This window comes from Varroa destructor, unplaced genomic scaffold (genome assembly GCF_002443255.2).
Source record: "Varroa destructor unplaced genomic scaffold, Vdes_3.0 BEIS01000007.1, whole genome shotgun sequence".
NCBI classification, from domain to species: domain Eukaryota; kingdom Metazoa; phylum Arthropoda; class Arachnida; order Mesostigmata; family Varroidae; genus Varroa; species Varroa destructor.
This window is the reverse complement of record NW_019211460.1, coordinates 27,181,862-27,196,999: the sequence shown is the minus strand read 5'-3', so window position 1 is coordinate 27,196,999 and position 15,138 is coordinate 27,181,862. Positions and strand designations below refer to the sequence as shown.

At 40.1% G+C, this 15,138-nt stretch overlaps 1 protein-coding gene across 7 annotated transcripts in view; it reads right to left on the bottom strand.

The window, feature by feature from the left end:
- LOC111254102 (uncharacterized) overlaps window positions 1-15,138 on the bottom strand; it is a 93,957-nt gene that overhangs the window by 7,240 nt on the left and 71,579 nt on the right. For all 7 annotated transcript variants that reach the window (XM_086974394.1, XM_022814613.2, XM_022814614.2 and 4 more), the window contains 6 exons: window positions 12,632-12,756; window positions 11,502-11,646; window positions 7,796-7,917; window positions 7,408-7,469; window positions 6,604-6,736; window positions 2,482-2,621 (listed from right to left, as the gene is read on the bottom strand). In XM_086974394.1, coding sequence (XP_086830520.1) covers window positions 2,482-2,621; window positions 6,604-6,736; window positions 7,408-7,469; window positions 7,796-7,917; window positions 11,502-11,646; window positions 12,632-12,756 — 727 coding nt within the window. The remainder of the gene's footprint in view (window positions 1-2,481; window positions 2,622-6,603; window positions 6,737-7,407; window positions 7,470-7,795; window positions 7,918-11,501; window positions 11,647-12,631; window positions 12,757-15,138) is intronic.

Genomic DNA, 15,138 nt, shown 5'->3' with positions numbered 1-15,138 from the left:
AATAACAATGGACACAGATGTTTTACATATATGCCGAGGTACGTAGGTAATTAAGCATATATGACCGTCAGGGGAATCCCTGCAAATTACAATGATATCCAATAGCTTAAGCCACGGTCAAAACCGAGGTCGTTTCGTTGGCTCGTACCAATGAATTGAGTTTCGGTCAGAGGTTAAGAGATGTCGACACATTCGATGGGACAGCAATATTCCTATACAAAATGCATATTAAATCATTCATTAAAATTTAAACAAACTGACAGCCTTAAAAAGCCAAACGATAACAATATGCGTCATGTAGATGATGAACTGATCTACAACCTATTCTTGGTAGAGCTACTTTAAATGTTGACCAAATCCCTATAGACCGCAAAAATGCATACTAGCAATGGACACATCTATGCGAACGTCATAATGGGCCATACTCGTTTAAGGCCTTAATATCTACCCTGTGGTTTCTACGCATCTTATCGCCGTTCCTGACGCGGCAAAAAGTCAACCCTTGGAAATATTTTATGCACTTTTTCTCTGCCATTATTTCTCATCCGGACGAAAATCACTGATAGGGCAAAATCGTCATGGGAGATCCTTTACATATATGAGTACTATACGAACTATCAATAATAGTATTACGAAATCCCTCTTTTGCCGACTAGACTGTCGGCTCCTTAAACTAGCACCATCTATCTATCTATCTATCTATCTTTACTTGACTCGTAGGCCTACGTCAAATCACATTGGGGTTTGGTATCTCGATCATTCGACCGATACTTTCATCTATGATTAACCATCCCCGTATCTATAGCTTGGTAACGATAAAACTGCTCCTGATGTGTGACCGACTTCCAAATTTCTGTGGCTCTTTTTATGCCGCCACTTCTGCAAGGTTCCCTTTATGTATCTACGTATCGAACCCGCTTGCCTTCGGGTTCCCATGTACCGTACATATACATATACAGCTAACGTAACCACTGTCTTCTGACTTGTTACAAAGTACTTCTATTTGGAGAGGGTATGTGATTGGACAGTACAAACTAGTGCTAAGGTTCGATAGTGACTGTCGGAAATGTCTACCGTGGCCCGGTCTGAGCCTGATTAGCCATGTGAAGTGACACCCTAAACTTGCGCTCGGAAGCGAGGTCCTTGAAGCATGAAATTGAAGACGACAACAACACGCCTATCGTCGTTGCTGCCACCGGTGGAAATAGAAGCAGTTGCCGCTTACAGACCGTTACTCGGTTCCATTAATGCTTCGAACAACACTTTCAAGTAAAGGAAGAACAAAGTAATCGCTCAGAGTCGTTCTCTTTGACCGAAAACCCCAAACCGGTCCACTGTGTTAACAGTGGTCATTCAGCGAATAAACAACGGCGATGAACTCATCAGGTGAATGCGCGAAAAATGCAAGTAAATGCTTTGTGATAGGGGATCTAAAGTTTAAACCAGTACGACCACGAACCCTGTTTGCAGTAGGTCTAAGAAGGAATTGCGACATTTCCGGGAGACCGGCTACAGAATGATGGCAGAAAAGAACCTGTTGGAGATATTTTTGAACACAGAAGGTTCAAGGGCATAATTAATTATCTAAATAGAAAAGTCCGTTCTGCATAGGCCAGAGATGTTCAATACGCTCTCATTTCGTTGTAGTGGAACGTAGACGTATGGTTTAAAAGGTCGAGGCCGATTTCTGCTGTCACCATACGTACTTTGAAGTGGCGTTCCGCGTACATCCTATAGCCAAACTATAAACTGTTTAGGTTCAGTAACTCTTGATATCTAAAGTCGCTAAGCCATGGCTTACAGCGCTAGGTGGCCAAACAGGACGCTTTTTTCGAGCTTCGGTACGTCTCTAGAAGGGTGGCACTATACGACGCAATCACCTGCCTATTTTTCTTTGAACTCATAACAGACAGGCGTAGCGATATTGAACAACTTAAAGCTTACATAGAAGCCGTTGCAAAAGGCAAAAGTTAATACCAGCTATCAGCGATTCGTTCGCCAGACCTACACAAATTTGAATTATGTCAACAGAGGAGAAAATTATATGGATTCGACTTCAGCACTGCGCACGTTTCGATCCGGACTGAAACGCTAATATTGGCAACGCGATATGATGAAAGAATAAATTAACATGAAAAACGCTGGATTGGAGAGAGTTATATTGACCGACGGGACTTCAACGAGTCATAGAAAAATGTTTGACAGACTACCTTGGTGGTAGTGTACCATCTGCACACAGAAGATTATTTTTCCTATGCCCATTGATGATATTTCACTGAGCTATGTGCATGTCTAGTAAGTTCGCAGCATCGACTAATGTGTTACCACGACCAGTCCTGCATTTCATTGTCTACAGGAAGAGCAATAACGGTAAAATGATAAATTGCATCAGGACGAGCGGTTTGTTAAGAACGTGCATAGTTTTTATGGTTCAAATCGGGTAGCCAGATGGATACTATAAAGTGTATGCAGATAACTTACTTCATTTGCTGTTGGTGTATACGAGCGATGTCATCATATCGATGGTAGTTCGCTCCAAACAGAAGCTGGTTTTCTAACCACTCAACATGTATTGTCAGCTGGTTCTGCGAGTCAACATACGGCGATAATTGCTCACGAAGCTACAGGATGAACGAGTTGAAAGCCCATGAAAACAGAAAAAAAAAGACGCAAATACATCACAGAATTTTGCGCAAAGTTACTTCATGTTATCTGGGCTTGTTACCAACAGTCGATATATAAACACTGACCTTAAGCGCTTTCTTTTGCGAGCCATTTATTATTAGCCTGATTATACGAGAGGTTGCTTTGCTATTTATCTTCATGTTCCAATAATTTAATTACCTGGGCTATGTATTTCAGCACTTTATATCTTTGCACAAAATAGATCTATTAAGCATTAATCAACAACAGGTAACTGATAATAAAACCTCTTCACAATTCGGTTTGCAACTCTCTTTGGCTTGAAATCATCATCTTGATGAGGCTCTGTAGTAGGGACAATAGAACTGAACCTCTTCAATTTATCAGGTGCTTAACGGAACCTTCACACAAGAAATAACTTACATGCATTGGCTTCTCCGCGATTGACAGAGCGTTAACTAAGTTTATTCTTCAAGCGGTTTATGGATAAAGGCTCCCTCATTTTAACAGATGCCCAGATACGTAGATAACTAATTGTTTTTATTAACTACAATAGGCCTTCTACTTAAATGTCTCCATTAGGATTGCAAAAGTTTAGTTTAAATTTTAGCAGAACCTAAACACGGATTCCACTGCAGAAAATGACACGCTTATGCTCGACACTAAGCGCAGATTGACGCTTTACTATGTTATTGTCAATTGATTTTTGTTTGTTTTTTTACCTATCCATTTATCAATATATTTAATAATGTATTCTTCAGGGAAAAATATGAAAGCAAAGTACCTACAGAGGTATTTTTGAGAAGTGTTAAGTTTTGGTTAATATCACACACGTTCTTACATTGCCCTTTGCCAAAATTCTATCTTTCACGGGGAATGGATAATGTCCCGTGTGCAATTAGATGAAAAAATACAGTTATCGCAAACACTGGTGCCGGAATCTTTTGCTCACTTCTTGTAGCCGCTTTGTGCGCAACAGAGCGACGTGGCAATGGTATCTTAACAGAAAATGGTTTGTTATGTGTCTTATACTCACGAATAATACAAATGCCCCTTCCAGGAGATCGTTGTCGTGCAAAAAAAAACCGCTCGATCGTAGTTAGTTATCCGTCTAACGTGGACTAGTAGGTCCGGTACCCGCCGCAGCATTTTAACTAGCCGTTAACTCAAGTGCGCTAACTTCGTTCAACTTACTCTACACAGTTCGCAGGAACGAAAAGCATTCTGCAATTAATTGTGACACTACTTGAGTGGCTACATAATAGAAAATGCCGCTGGCGGTTTAGCGTCGTTTTGACGGGCTCAGCGTGACAGTGGATTATCGAACGAGAGCGTATCTCGCGCAGATGGACATAATGACAATATGCGGACCACCTTGCCGTGGATAACGCCGTACGCTTACATACATACATGAGTCAAGGGTTTGGAGACTCATAGGAAGCTTTGTTTATTGCACTGCTGGCTTGGAACGGGACACGCCGACTGCTTGAGACGTGGATGTGGCCCCCGACGCCGATAAGTCGATCGGTGAGCACCGCTGGAAGGAAATTACAACACAATAGGTAGCTAATGATGACAGTGCCTGTGCAGGTGCAGAAGCCATCGTTGCTGCTCATGTTATTGCTGCCATTGCCGCCGCCACCGAAGTCCGACGGTGGCCAGCGTCATCCGCTAGTCGCTCGCCGGTGTTGCGTTTCGCATGATCCGTTTAGGTGTACATGTAAACATTATAATGACAGTGATGATGACGGTACGCATAGCGATGGATCGTGCTGGCTGTAACAGTGACAGCCATTGTCGAAAGTTGATAAAGGCCTTTTGTGAGCTTTGCCAGGCAACGCCCACAATGTTGGATCAAGGATACCAACACTGGAGGACTCAACAAAAGTATAAAAGGGCTGCTGTTCTTGATAGTAAACTAAAGCGAATTTTATAGGATTTGAGAGACAATCAATAATATCTGATATTTGCTCTGAGTAACTTTTATAGGGATGTATTGCAGAATACAGAGAGGTTCGAGAGGCTGCTGTGGAAAGCAATAAGTCAAAATGAATTTTGCAATAATGCAGGGCTTGTTTGTCGAAAGCGTTAGCTGCCAGCTGCTTCGTCACAAACTTGCGTTGCATATTGATTTCTTTATTGAACAACTGCCATTTTAAAAAAAAAGGCTACTTTTTTTCTTTTAAATAATTGTTCCATTAACTAAATTGCAAACAAATTTCTTTGATTCATTTACTAATTACATTTACGAAATTTAATCAACAGCTGTAAGCGTTATCTTCCGCCAGTGGATATCAAATCCCATTTGCTAATATGTAAACACGGGTTAAGGGGCAATGCTAGCCTTTTAGGTATTTATAAAGACGCGCCAGTTTGATATTCGCTAATGGTAGAGTACAGTATAAAATCGATTCTTAGAGAAATATATTGGACGGGTCTGGAGTGCACACATCCGTGAAACGTAGACGCCGATGATACTTTCAAGTATTTGCCATACTGACCTTATATATTATGATTTATTTATTAATGGGACGAAAGAAGCATTCTGTGAACGGAACAAACCAGAGCTGGTTTTCTTGTGTTACAAATGTTACACCGTCTTATATCAGGTACTCGTCCTCTGCTCGCTTGCAAGCCCGTAGACAAACTGACTAATCCTTGCTACGCTCAATGCGACCAAAGGTCTCTTCGCTTGTTGTACAACTCATCCATATAAAGATAGGCCCGTCGTGTCTTTACAATTATTTTGCATGTGTATATATATGCATATAGATATATATATATATATATATATATATATATACTACAGGCTCAAAAACCCGCTCATATTCCTTGCTAAGTTCATTATACATATTTATTATTTTGATAATCGATATAAATATTTATTTTGACCAGCCGTTATCGATCTCGGCTTAAGCTTTTTAAAGGTGTTTCGTCGATATGGCTGGCGTTGACAGTCAGCGGTATTGGCAGATCGCTTACGGCGTGTGCATATTAAAGTGAAAACGATTCTTCTTCTCTATCGAATATGATAGGATAAGTTATAGGATTGACGGCTCTAACGTGGAAATCTTGAATTCATCCGATGAAAATAAAAGTATTGATAAGTCCATAAGCCTCTTTTAAAAACACCATTTTAGAATCTCCCTTTGAATGCAATCTCCTGAATAGACGATTTGGTGCGCTCTAGAAAGAACGCTCACTGGCTCACTATTTAATAAAGTTAAACGTGTAGACAAAAACGAACAAGTACTCATCCTCGGACCTGCCCAAAATCGATGCCTGAATAAAAACCCGTTGAGCGAACTAAAGTCCGGCCACCTGCCTGTCTATCTCAGAGCATAATGTCTTTTTCATTTAAACTGAGGAAGCCGAGCGGCGCTAGAACAGAATGTACAATGTTGGCAAAACGAAAAAATCAAAAGATTGGCTATTGCTTGGTGTTTTGATATAGGAATTCATGTAACGAAATACATAGAAACATGGGTACGGCATATGCTCAGTTTACTGCTGCGACCCATTTTACCTCTAGAAATACGTATAGTTTTAGCGCGCTGTGATTTGAACGTAAATACTATTCTACAGGCAACTAGCCTGAAACTAATCCCAGTTTATATTCAGCTAAAAAAGAAATTATATTGATTATTGCATTTGTAATTAGTCTTGCTTGATTAAATTGCTTGAATAAATGCTCTCTTTTAAGAACGCAATCTTCGTTCTTAAAGAATTAAATTTTGTATGTGTAGCATAAAATCGTAGGTTTCAAGGAATAATATCTCCAATGTTGAGCATTCGTTTTTTTTGTTTTTTCTCAATGTTTTACTTAATCTAGTTGATGTAGTATCAATGTGGGCTTAAGAAGAGTAGACCGGACGCATATCACCATGATATGGGTAAAAAGAAGACGTCCCAAAAGACCGAATTTATTTACCTCAATTTTTTTGCAAAAAGTATATTTACCACCCTTGTCGGTATGTCAACGTCGATGAGCACGCCTAGGTCCATGCCGTCCTGTACGTAATAAGCCGAGTGAGGGGCGTTCACCGCCAGGACACTCTCTTTCCCGCCACCAGGTGGTGCTCGGATCACATATCTATAGAGAACAAGTCATTAGGAGGGTCACTGAGTATTGTGACCCATTCACTGAATGTTAAACTTCAAGCAAGGTTTAAGAAACCGACATGCTTTATATGTACATATTACGTTCAGAAAACTGTTACACATGTGCACAAGGAAGGGTATGAATGCTTTGAGTTTGACGTCCGATACTTAAGTTGCTTTATACGACTGGCGTTCGGATCGTGACGATCACGTGTCCTTAAATTTAGTAAACAAATATATGGTTATAATACGTACAAAGTAGGTGTGACTTCTATCAGTCTTGGAGTCATGATTAAGCAGTTCGGGCTTGTATAATTTCGGAATATTGAGACAACGAATTCGAGAATCCCAAGGGGGACCTAGACCTCAATTAGTGTACTTATTCTATCGTACTTCATACTACAGTACGTTACATCGACCCGAGACGATATATGTGAAGTAAAAAAAAAACACCTTTGTCAACGGGGTCCGTAAATACAGAAACGTCCGTTGACACTATCTCGTAACCTAAAACCGTAAAAAACGTTGTGCTCGGCAAAGATCATGGCCAAAATTGCTCGTTGAAGATGAGTTCTTTGCTGACATTAGTATTAGAAGGTTTTACACTCTCTTTGCGTAAAGAGCCGATGGTGTTGCGCGTCTCGTACTGTAGAGTGAACTTACGTGTTCCAAGCGACGTATCGTAAATGGTTACGCGGAACGGCTCCCATATCCGCATAAAAAAGCTGAAAAAGTAAGAAGTAAAATCCTATCAATAGGCTTCGATTCGAGTGATAATTTTATACGCTATTTTTATCCACACATACCCAAATCGGATCACACGTCCTTAAGGATATAGTGCAGATATTTGTCAGCGCCGCAATAGCGTTTTCACAAGTGGCTGTAAGTGTAGGCGTGTAATATATTATGCAATCAGGCTACATACAATATGTATGAGTGACCGCAACGAGCCGTATTTCCTATACGTTCAAACCATTCCAATAAAACTTTTTTTTTTTTAAATCAATGTGTAAAAATATACCTGATTGGATTTTAAATGAACGAGATATACCTTGAGTCTTAGGTAGTCTCTCTCGAAATCAGCCTCAACTGTCCACGCTTGCTTATCCCGATCATAACAGTTCGCTGTTGATGAAGGCGATAATCCGCCTAAACCAGCTAAGCCGACAATACCTAAAGGTGGACAGTGTAGCTAGTTAGAAAGAAGACACATGCCAGTTTAATTAGGAATCCAAAAATCAACAAATTTTCATTACGTAAACCGACTAGAGTATAACGTGCTGGGAATAGATGAGAAGAGGTCTGAGGTCTAGCATCTTGTCCTTCCAGTGGTAGAACCATCTGCCTAGTCAATTATATCCAGATCACCTTTTTTCCAATGAGCGTAAGATCTTTCCGCTCGTGCAAAGAGCGTTCGTTCCATTTGACGTCAAAGGTTGTTCTAGAGTATCTCTGTAGAAGTAAAGCTAAGCATGCTTTGGATCAAAGCAGAAGATAAATCCCTTTATCTATGAAGAAAATAACCACCTCGCTTTGTCGAGTTTTCAAGCAGAAAAATAAAAATAATCTATTCGATGAAGAACAAGACGTGTCATGCTATCTTATTTATTTCAGGAACTTCATTTTAAAGATGGCAGCTTGTTTTTTCTACGGTAATAAAGTTGTCATATATGTACTTTTAGGCGGGTAACGTCCAGTTAGCTAGTAAGTTTTAGAGATTTTATTGAAGATCGCCAGTGTGTGTAAACCAAAGCGCGGACGACGCTTTCCAACAGAGCATGTATATAACCGCGAAATATGAAGTAGCATTAAATATGGGCTTTGAATCGACCGCAAAATATATACAGGTGCCGAATAGCCAAAAGTATTTCAAAAGCGGAAACTTCACAATACAAAAAAATTAATGGCAAAGTGACCGACGCCGCCTTAGATTAAATCCTGCGGTATAAAGTTTTAGAAATCGCGCCTCGACGCGATCGCAAATTTCTTGCATGCTGTTATTTCAAACAACGGCAAGTGTCGTTTTGTACATTTTTGCTGTACATCGACAAATTCGAAAAATCGTGATCTCCTCGCTCTCTCTTCTGTCTAGGGCCGCCGGGAAAAGCAAACCAAATGCCTGTGGGCCCGATGACATTCTTCACATTTTGCTGGGAATAAATCAAGAGACACAAATCAACAACTCGTAGGCCCCTTTGTATGTACCTGCACCGCTCCACACAGAACGGGTGCGTTTTCTCGACATTCGCAGAAGATTTTTTCGTGCTGCTTCCGCTGCTGGTGTGACTGTTTATGGCTTGTTTTTAGGGATGTAAGCCATTAGATATTTTCAACACAGTATTTAGCCGCGAGCTGTGTCCTAGCATTGTTCATAGACGATACTACACCTCGGGGTTAGAGGCCCTCTCGGGTGCATAACACCTTAGCCACCTGGAGCAATATTCAATAATATTATCGGATGTAGAATACGAACTTTTTATTTATATAGGAATATGGGATCAAGCACATCAACAACTGACAATCGCTAAGCGATTGTTGAGTTGCCACATCCTTTCATTACAACTGTCATAGTCGTAGATGGTAGGAGGGGTCACGGTTCGATTTTTGCCTATCACGAAAAAAAAGCGCGCCTAGCGGTGGTTTTGACCACCCTGCTGCTTTCATTCAAGGGACCAAGGTTCCTGAGCCACACTAAGTAGCAACTGTACAGGTCGCCCCAGATTATTGATGGTGTCCTTAGTGGCCCACCGTTCTGTTATTATCATTATCATATTATTAGTGGCTGTTTGCGTCACGGCTGGTCAGCTAGTCGTTTACAAATAATAGCAGTGACCAGCGACAGTCAACGCTCAGCCGACATCTGATCAGAAGCCATCAGAGGATCCGAATAGCGCGACAAGTTTGATATCTTCGCTGTGCAATTTTGGCAAAAGTTTAAATTACGCTCTGCCTCCAATAACTAGCGCAGTCTCGATACATCGAATGGATTCTATAGATAAGCACCATGGCTATAAGAGGAATAACGAAGAGGGACAAATACAACAGTCATAAGCTTCGGACCCTTATTGAACTGCTCGAACGGTTTTTCTTTACGTCATGCTGCGTCAAAGTAAAATATGCGGAAAATTTGCAAGCATTTAGTTGAATTAACTGAAAAAATTACATATATATATAGGTTGAAAATTATTTAGAACATAAAGCGAGGGCAATCTTGTGAGTGTTTCGAATTTCTCTGACGAGAAGCCTAATGGATAAGATGTCGACTTGTTTAGTAATGACGAATTCTGCGTGTACCTAAGAATTTTGAGAAGTAGACAGGTGCCGCGATGCAAAAAGCAGTAGTCACTCTAGCCAAGGGGGCACTCACCATGCAACGCTAGGCCTTCTGCATAAATTAGGTGCAAACGATAACAGATGTCGACGGGATAGTCAGTACATTGAGTGATGGAAAAAAGACTTTAGATAAGGTAGGTAATTGTAGTTATTACACTTTGTTTTTACGATATGTTATACACAAGATTTTTGTACAATCGACTCAATGTAGTTTTTAAATGGCCTTTCTCAAGAAGCAGTAAGACAGAATAATACTATATAATGTAATAGCTATCGCTTTGTCATGGCTAGATAGGACCTTAATATTAAGACCGTTTGAGCGATTTGAAGGCTGAGCGCATTTATTCTAAACTAGTTACACGTTTGACCTCTATGTTTAAGGGCCTTAAGATTAATGACGCGAATGGCATTTTAATGAGGACGTGTTGAGAGGGTTTCTAAGGACTTTCGTATGTGTTAGCCTTTCTTGATATTGTGCAAGTCTGTAGCAGGAAGTTTCCAAGTTCACTTAAGCGCCCGTGAATTGTAATAAGATAGACCGCAAAGCGATAATGAGTAACGTTTGGCGCCGCAATACTGGTATTTACAATGTTAATCTTCAATAGCCTACAAACGTATGATTGCGTTGTCTGTAACCAATTGACTTTCAGGACAAACGTCAAGGTACAAACATTTTCAGTTGAAGGCATGCTCGGGTCGGCCTGAGCAGTAACTTCAATGCGTAAGACAATAACTTATATGGATTGTCGATAAAGCTTTCAATAGAATTGTAGAATAATTTTGAACCTTTCGTGTTTGCTTCGCAGCAGGTTTTCTTAAGGTGGCTACCCCTGCAATTGCTTTCTAGATAATGACCGTCCTTCAAAGTCGTAGCTTAATATGCTTTATTACTTAATTTTAGCGAAAGGTTTAGCTTGGACTGCGCTAGTCATCTGCGGTTATTACTCGAAGGTCCTTGAATAGTAACGATCATAAAAATATAGTAATCATGCTTTTGAAAATCCAGAAATCGAGTTATCCTTGAATCGAATATAGCTGGTGGTCGAGCGAAAGTCCTCCTTTGGATACCCGAACGACCGAGGCCCAGTTCGATTTGATTCGATCCTGTACATTTCTAGATACACGGAAAAGAGACCACAGACCCTTATATACGAGGCTTATTGGCGACGCAAACAGCGGAGCAAAGGAACTTCGATCGAATATTAACGTTTGTGCATTTACGCCTATGATTTGTGTACTTAACATGTATAATCTAGTTGAAATTGTATAAGTGATTTTATCGAAGGTTTTGTACAGCGGTACTGTACGATTTGGGACGTTTGATCAACTACGAGTCGAACAAAACCAGAAGTGCTTAGATTGTTTTTATTGTTATTTACCTCATGCAAAGACCGTCATCTTTCGACAACATACTTCTAACTCACCCTGCTGCATATTTATGTTATTGCTCTGCTGGGGTGCAATGGGAACTTTCGCCTCCGAGATAACGTTAGCCGAAATCATTTGCAGGTGCACGTGTAGTTGACCGGACCTGGGCGACATCAACTCTTTGATCGAACCACAAATACCCTGTCAAGAAAATATAATATATATCTAGATTGCATCTGTTTTTAAATTTTTTTTAAATTCAGTAAGATCTTCGAGAGGGTATACACCAGTTATACTGGCTTGCTCTATATACCCACTGGATGTTTATTCGCCAACGCTATCTCCGAAATACATGAGTTTGTGTAAATTCCCCTAACCGTGGCGCTTCTGTGGCCCTTGAACTGTCTACAAAAACACGCCTTTTAATCAGGCCTACTTTATATATCTTATTCTATATATTCTTAAAAGATATATTTTAAAAATATATCTTTTTAAGAAGCAAAACCTTCAGAGAAGTAAATATGATAAGCTTTTCCATATCTATCCTTTCGGTCAAGAAGACTACAGCTAGCTGTGTTATGCAGGCATTTTAGGCGTGCGAAGGAGTCGTTAATTCAGAGTAAAGTATAAGGACGCTAATTTTTATACGAGGTGTGATAGGATCATTTACAATATCATCGGAAATAAACGTCTAGAAGAAAAATGCTGACATCTAACTGTAAAAGCAAGACATGTGATCGCTATTATTCAAACTATAACTATCAAATGAACGGGCTTGCTTTAGACGTATTACGACGCTTCAATGCGACAGGATTCTCAAGACCGTAACGAATTTTATAAATTGTAGTTGCTAGATCGAAGTCGTTGTTGCCTATTTTAAGGCCACAAAAACGATGACGTTATGATCGATACCCTTTAATCGTGACACGGTGCAAACAAGGATTAGTATTCACGTATGAGAGTATTCACGCAGGTTGCAGCACGGTGACTCGATCTTGAAAATGGCAGGCACTTGTTAGGATGAGCGACAAATATGGAAATAATATGGTCCAGATCTATTCACTGGTACAGTTGTTTTTAGGAAACGTTTCGAGAGCTTAAAATCGCTTGTTCTAATTGTTGTATTGAAAATGGACAGCTATGGCATCTCGGAGTTTGATAGTCACTTATAGTTGGCTATGCTTACCTTTAAAGGGAACCCGCGTATCCGTCCAGCGAGGTCTGAGATTTGATCCAGAAGGCCCGATTCAACCGTATTTTTGCCACCGCCTAGGACCAGTCGGTACTGCACACGGCACGGATGCTCAAATCCTGAAATGCATCAGCAATGACTTGTACCACATATTTTCTTGTATTTTTTAACTCGACAAACGAGATTATTGCGACGATTGAGTTCCCTCTATTCTATAAGAACGGCGCTTAGATCAGAAATGATGACTACCGCTGTTTCCCCTGAACAGTAGCGTCAACAGTCTCCCTCACCCAATTTTTCCCGATTTTTTTAAGACGATGAGGCTTTTGATGCTAAACTTCTCCGCTAGCGAAGATATTCGAGATCTCGATGTCACCATTTTTTTTTTTCAGAACGTATCCTATGCTATGTACACATTGCCATTTCATTTAGTGATTTGAGTACATTTTGGCAGTAAATAACTCTAATTATCAAAAGATATATTAATCGTGTAACGTTTAGGGTAGCTACGTTCGGTAGCATCCTTGCCCCAAACGATTATAGCAATGCAAGTCTATATCTTTACTTCGTTTTCGTTTATTGAAAAAATTATTTGCCTTCTACTTACGTGTAAAATAATTATGCTATCATGATTTCGATACATTTTCAAATTATGTTTATGTGAATAATAACCGAAAAGTAACCGCAAAAAAAATACCTTTTATCCGAAGAAATTAAATGGTACAGATAAACATTGAGATACACATTATTATCGCTGTTTAGTTAAGAAATATCCGGAACGAAACAGCGACCAAGAATACGAAAAAAAAAACAGTTTGTCGGAAAATATCAGGCGCGGAGATAGATAAACCGTAATCTCCTCTTAGGGTTCTATAGACTACGACGAGCTTCAAACTTCTTGGTATAGAAACATGTTTAGATTTAGAAAAAAAAAGCTATGCTAATAAGTGCAGCGTAAACTAAACGTAAATTAAGTAAGTAGGAAGACTTCATTCCATAAAGCTAACCGTTTTCGCGAAAAATTTTATTTTCACTTTGCTCATAGACGAGCAGAAAAAGCAATACTTCTCTCCTGGTCGAGCTACGTAAACCTATCCACCATTCATATAACAACTTCTTGCCGCCGCACAGTTTAACTTGGCTCGTTTACTTAGAAGGCTGGCATTTATGATGGACAAAACTCTACCCGCATTTAGATAAAAACGTTAGAAAGAAACTATTGTAAACCACAAATTTCCATAAAAATGTAAACTTTGCTTTAAAATTCAGTAACGACTACTTTATGAAAGATGCCTGCTCTCACACGGTTACCGCGCTCCTATTATCGAAGTGTAACTGATTTGGTATTGTTATCATGTGCCAACTTGTTACAGTTATACCGTAGTATATTATATTGCGTTATACAGACGCGATCAAAAGGAAAGAAGTGTTAGGTGCCTGGTCAAGCCGCAACATATTGCGGTGTCCTAGTTAGCAATTAAATTACCAGGTATGGCAAATTACGAACTGTAGTACGTACGGTCAAAGATACGCACCTATTAGCCGACAGTACAATGCTCATCTACTTAGCAGTTTTGCCTGCAACGAGGTAACTATCTTACCAGTCTATCTGCCCTCGTTCGTTTAGGGTCAATGAGAAACACTTCCTTCTACCTATTTTCGGCTTGCATCCTTCTACCTGTTAGCCGTGTGGTGAACTATTTAAACGATACTACTGATCCAGTCTAGGCCTTCTTTGTCCACTTTGCCTCGTAACGTTGTCGCCAATTGGCACGAGTGGCCTGCGTCACGGACAGGTGAATTTGAGTCTAGAGCTGGTGTCTACAGTCGTACGAGGAATAAGACCCATGGAAGAAGAATAGTCTGCCAGCGTTGCCTTATTAGGAGACAAAGAAAAAAATGGGTAACTAGACTATTCTATCTCATTTGGCTTGAAACAATGAAGCAAGTTATAGTACTGGCCAGGTTGAGTTGGATGCAAACGGCATATATGTACCTAGATCCCATGAATGTGTATAGGTTATTTATGTATGTATATGGTGCTATTTGACAAATATTTTCTCCTAAGAATTGCAGTAGGGTTATTTGAATATATCTAGCTTCTGACAAAGGTGAGCCACATATGCTGTAGCATATATCGGTAAAGCTATGCAACAAGCACTTTTGCATTTGACGAGTTGCAGGCCCATGTCAACAAGAACGCGGCGGTACCTGATGAGTCAGCCTAAGTCTCGTTCTATATGATGACAAACGGGAAACGACCAAAATGATAAAAGTCTGTTCCGGGAAACTGTTGGGGGAGCCCACAGTTACGGGTACCTAACTGTCCTCGGCCTTCATTGGCCAAGACGGGAGCCATGTGGGAAAAGAAAGAGATCCTGACTCTGCAATTCTTGAAGGTCAAATGATGCCTCGCGAAAATGAAAGTTCGAACCGAGTAAGGCCTATTTCAGTAGATCCGAAAGACAAAGCCAGCCAGGATGAAAACCGCTATTGGCTAT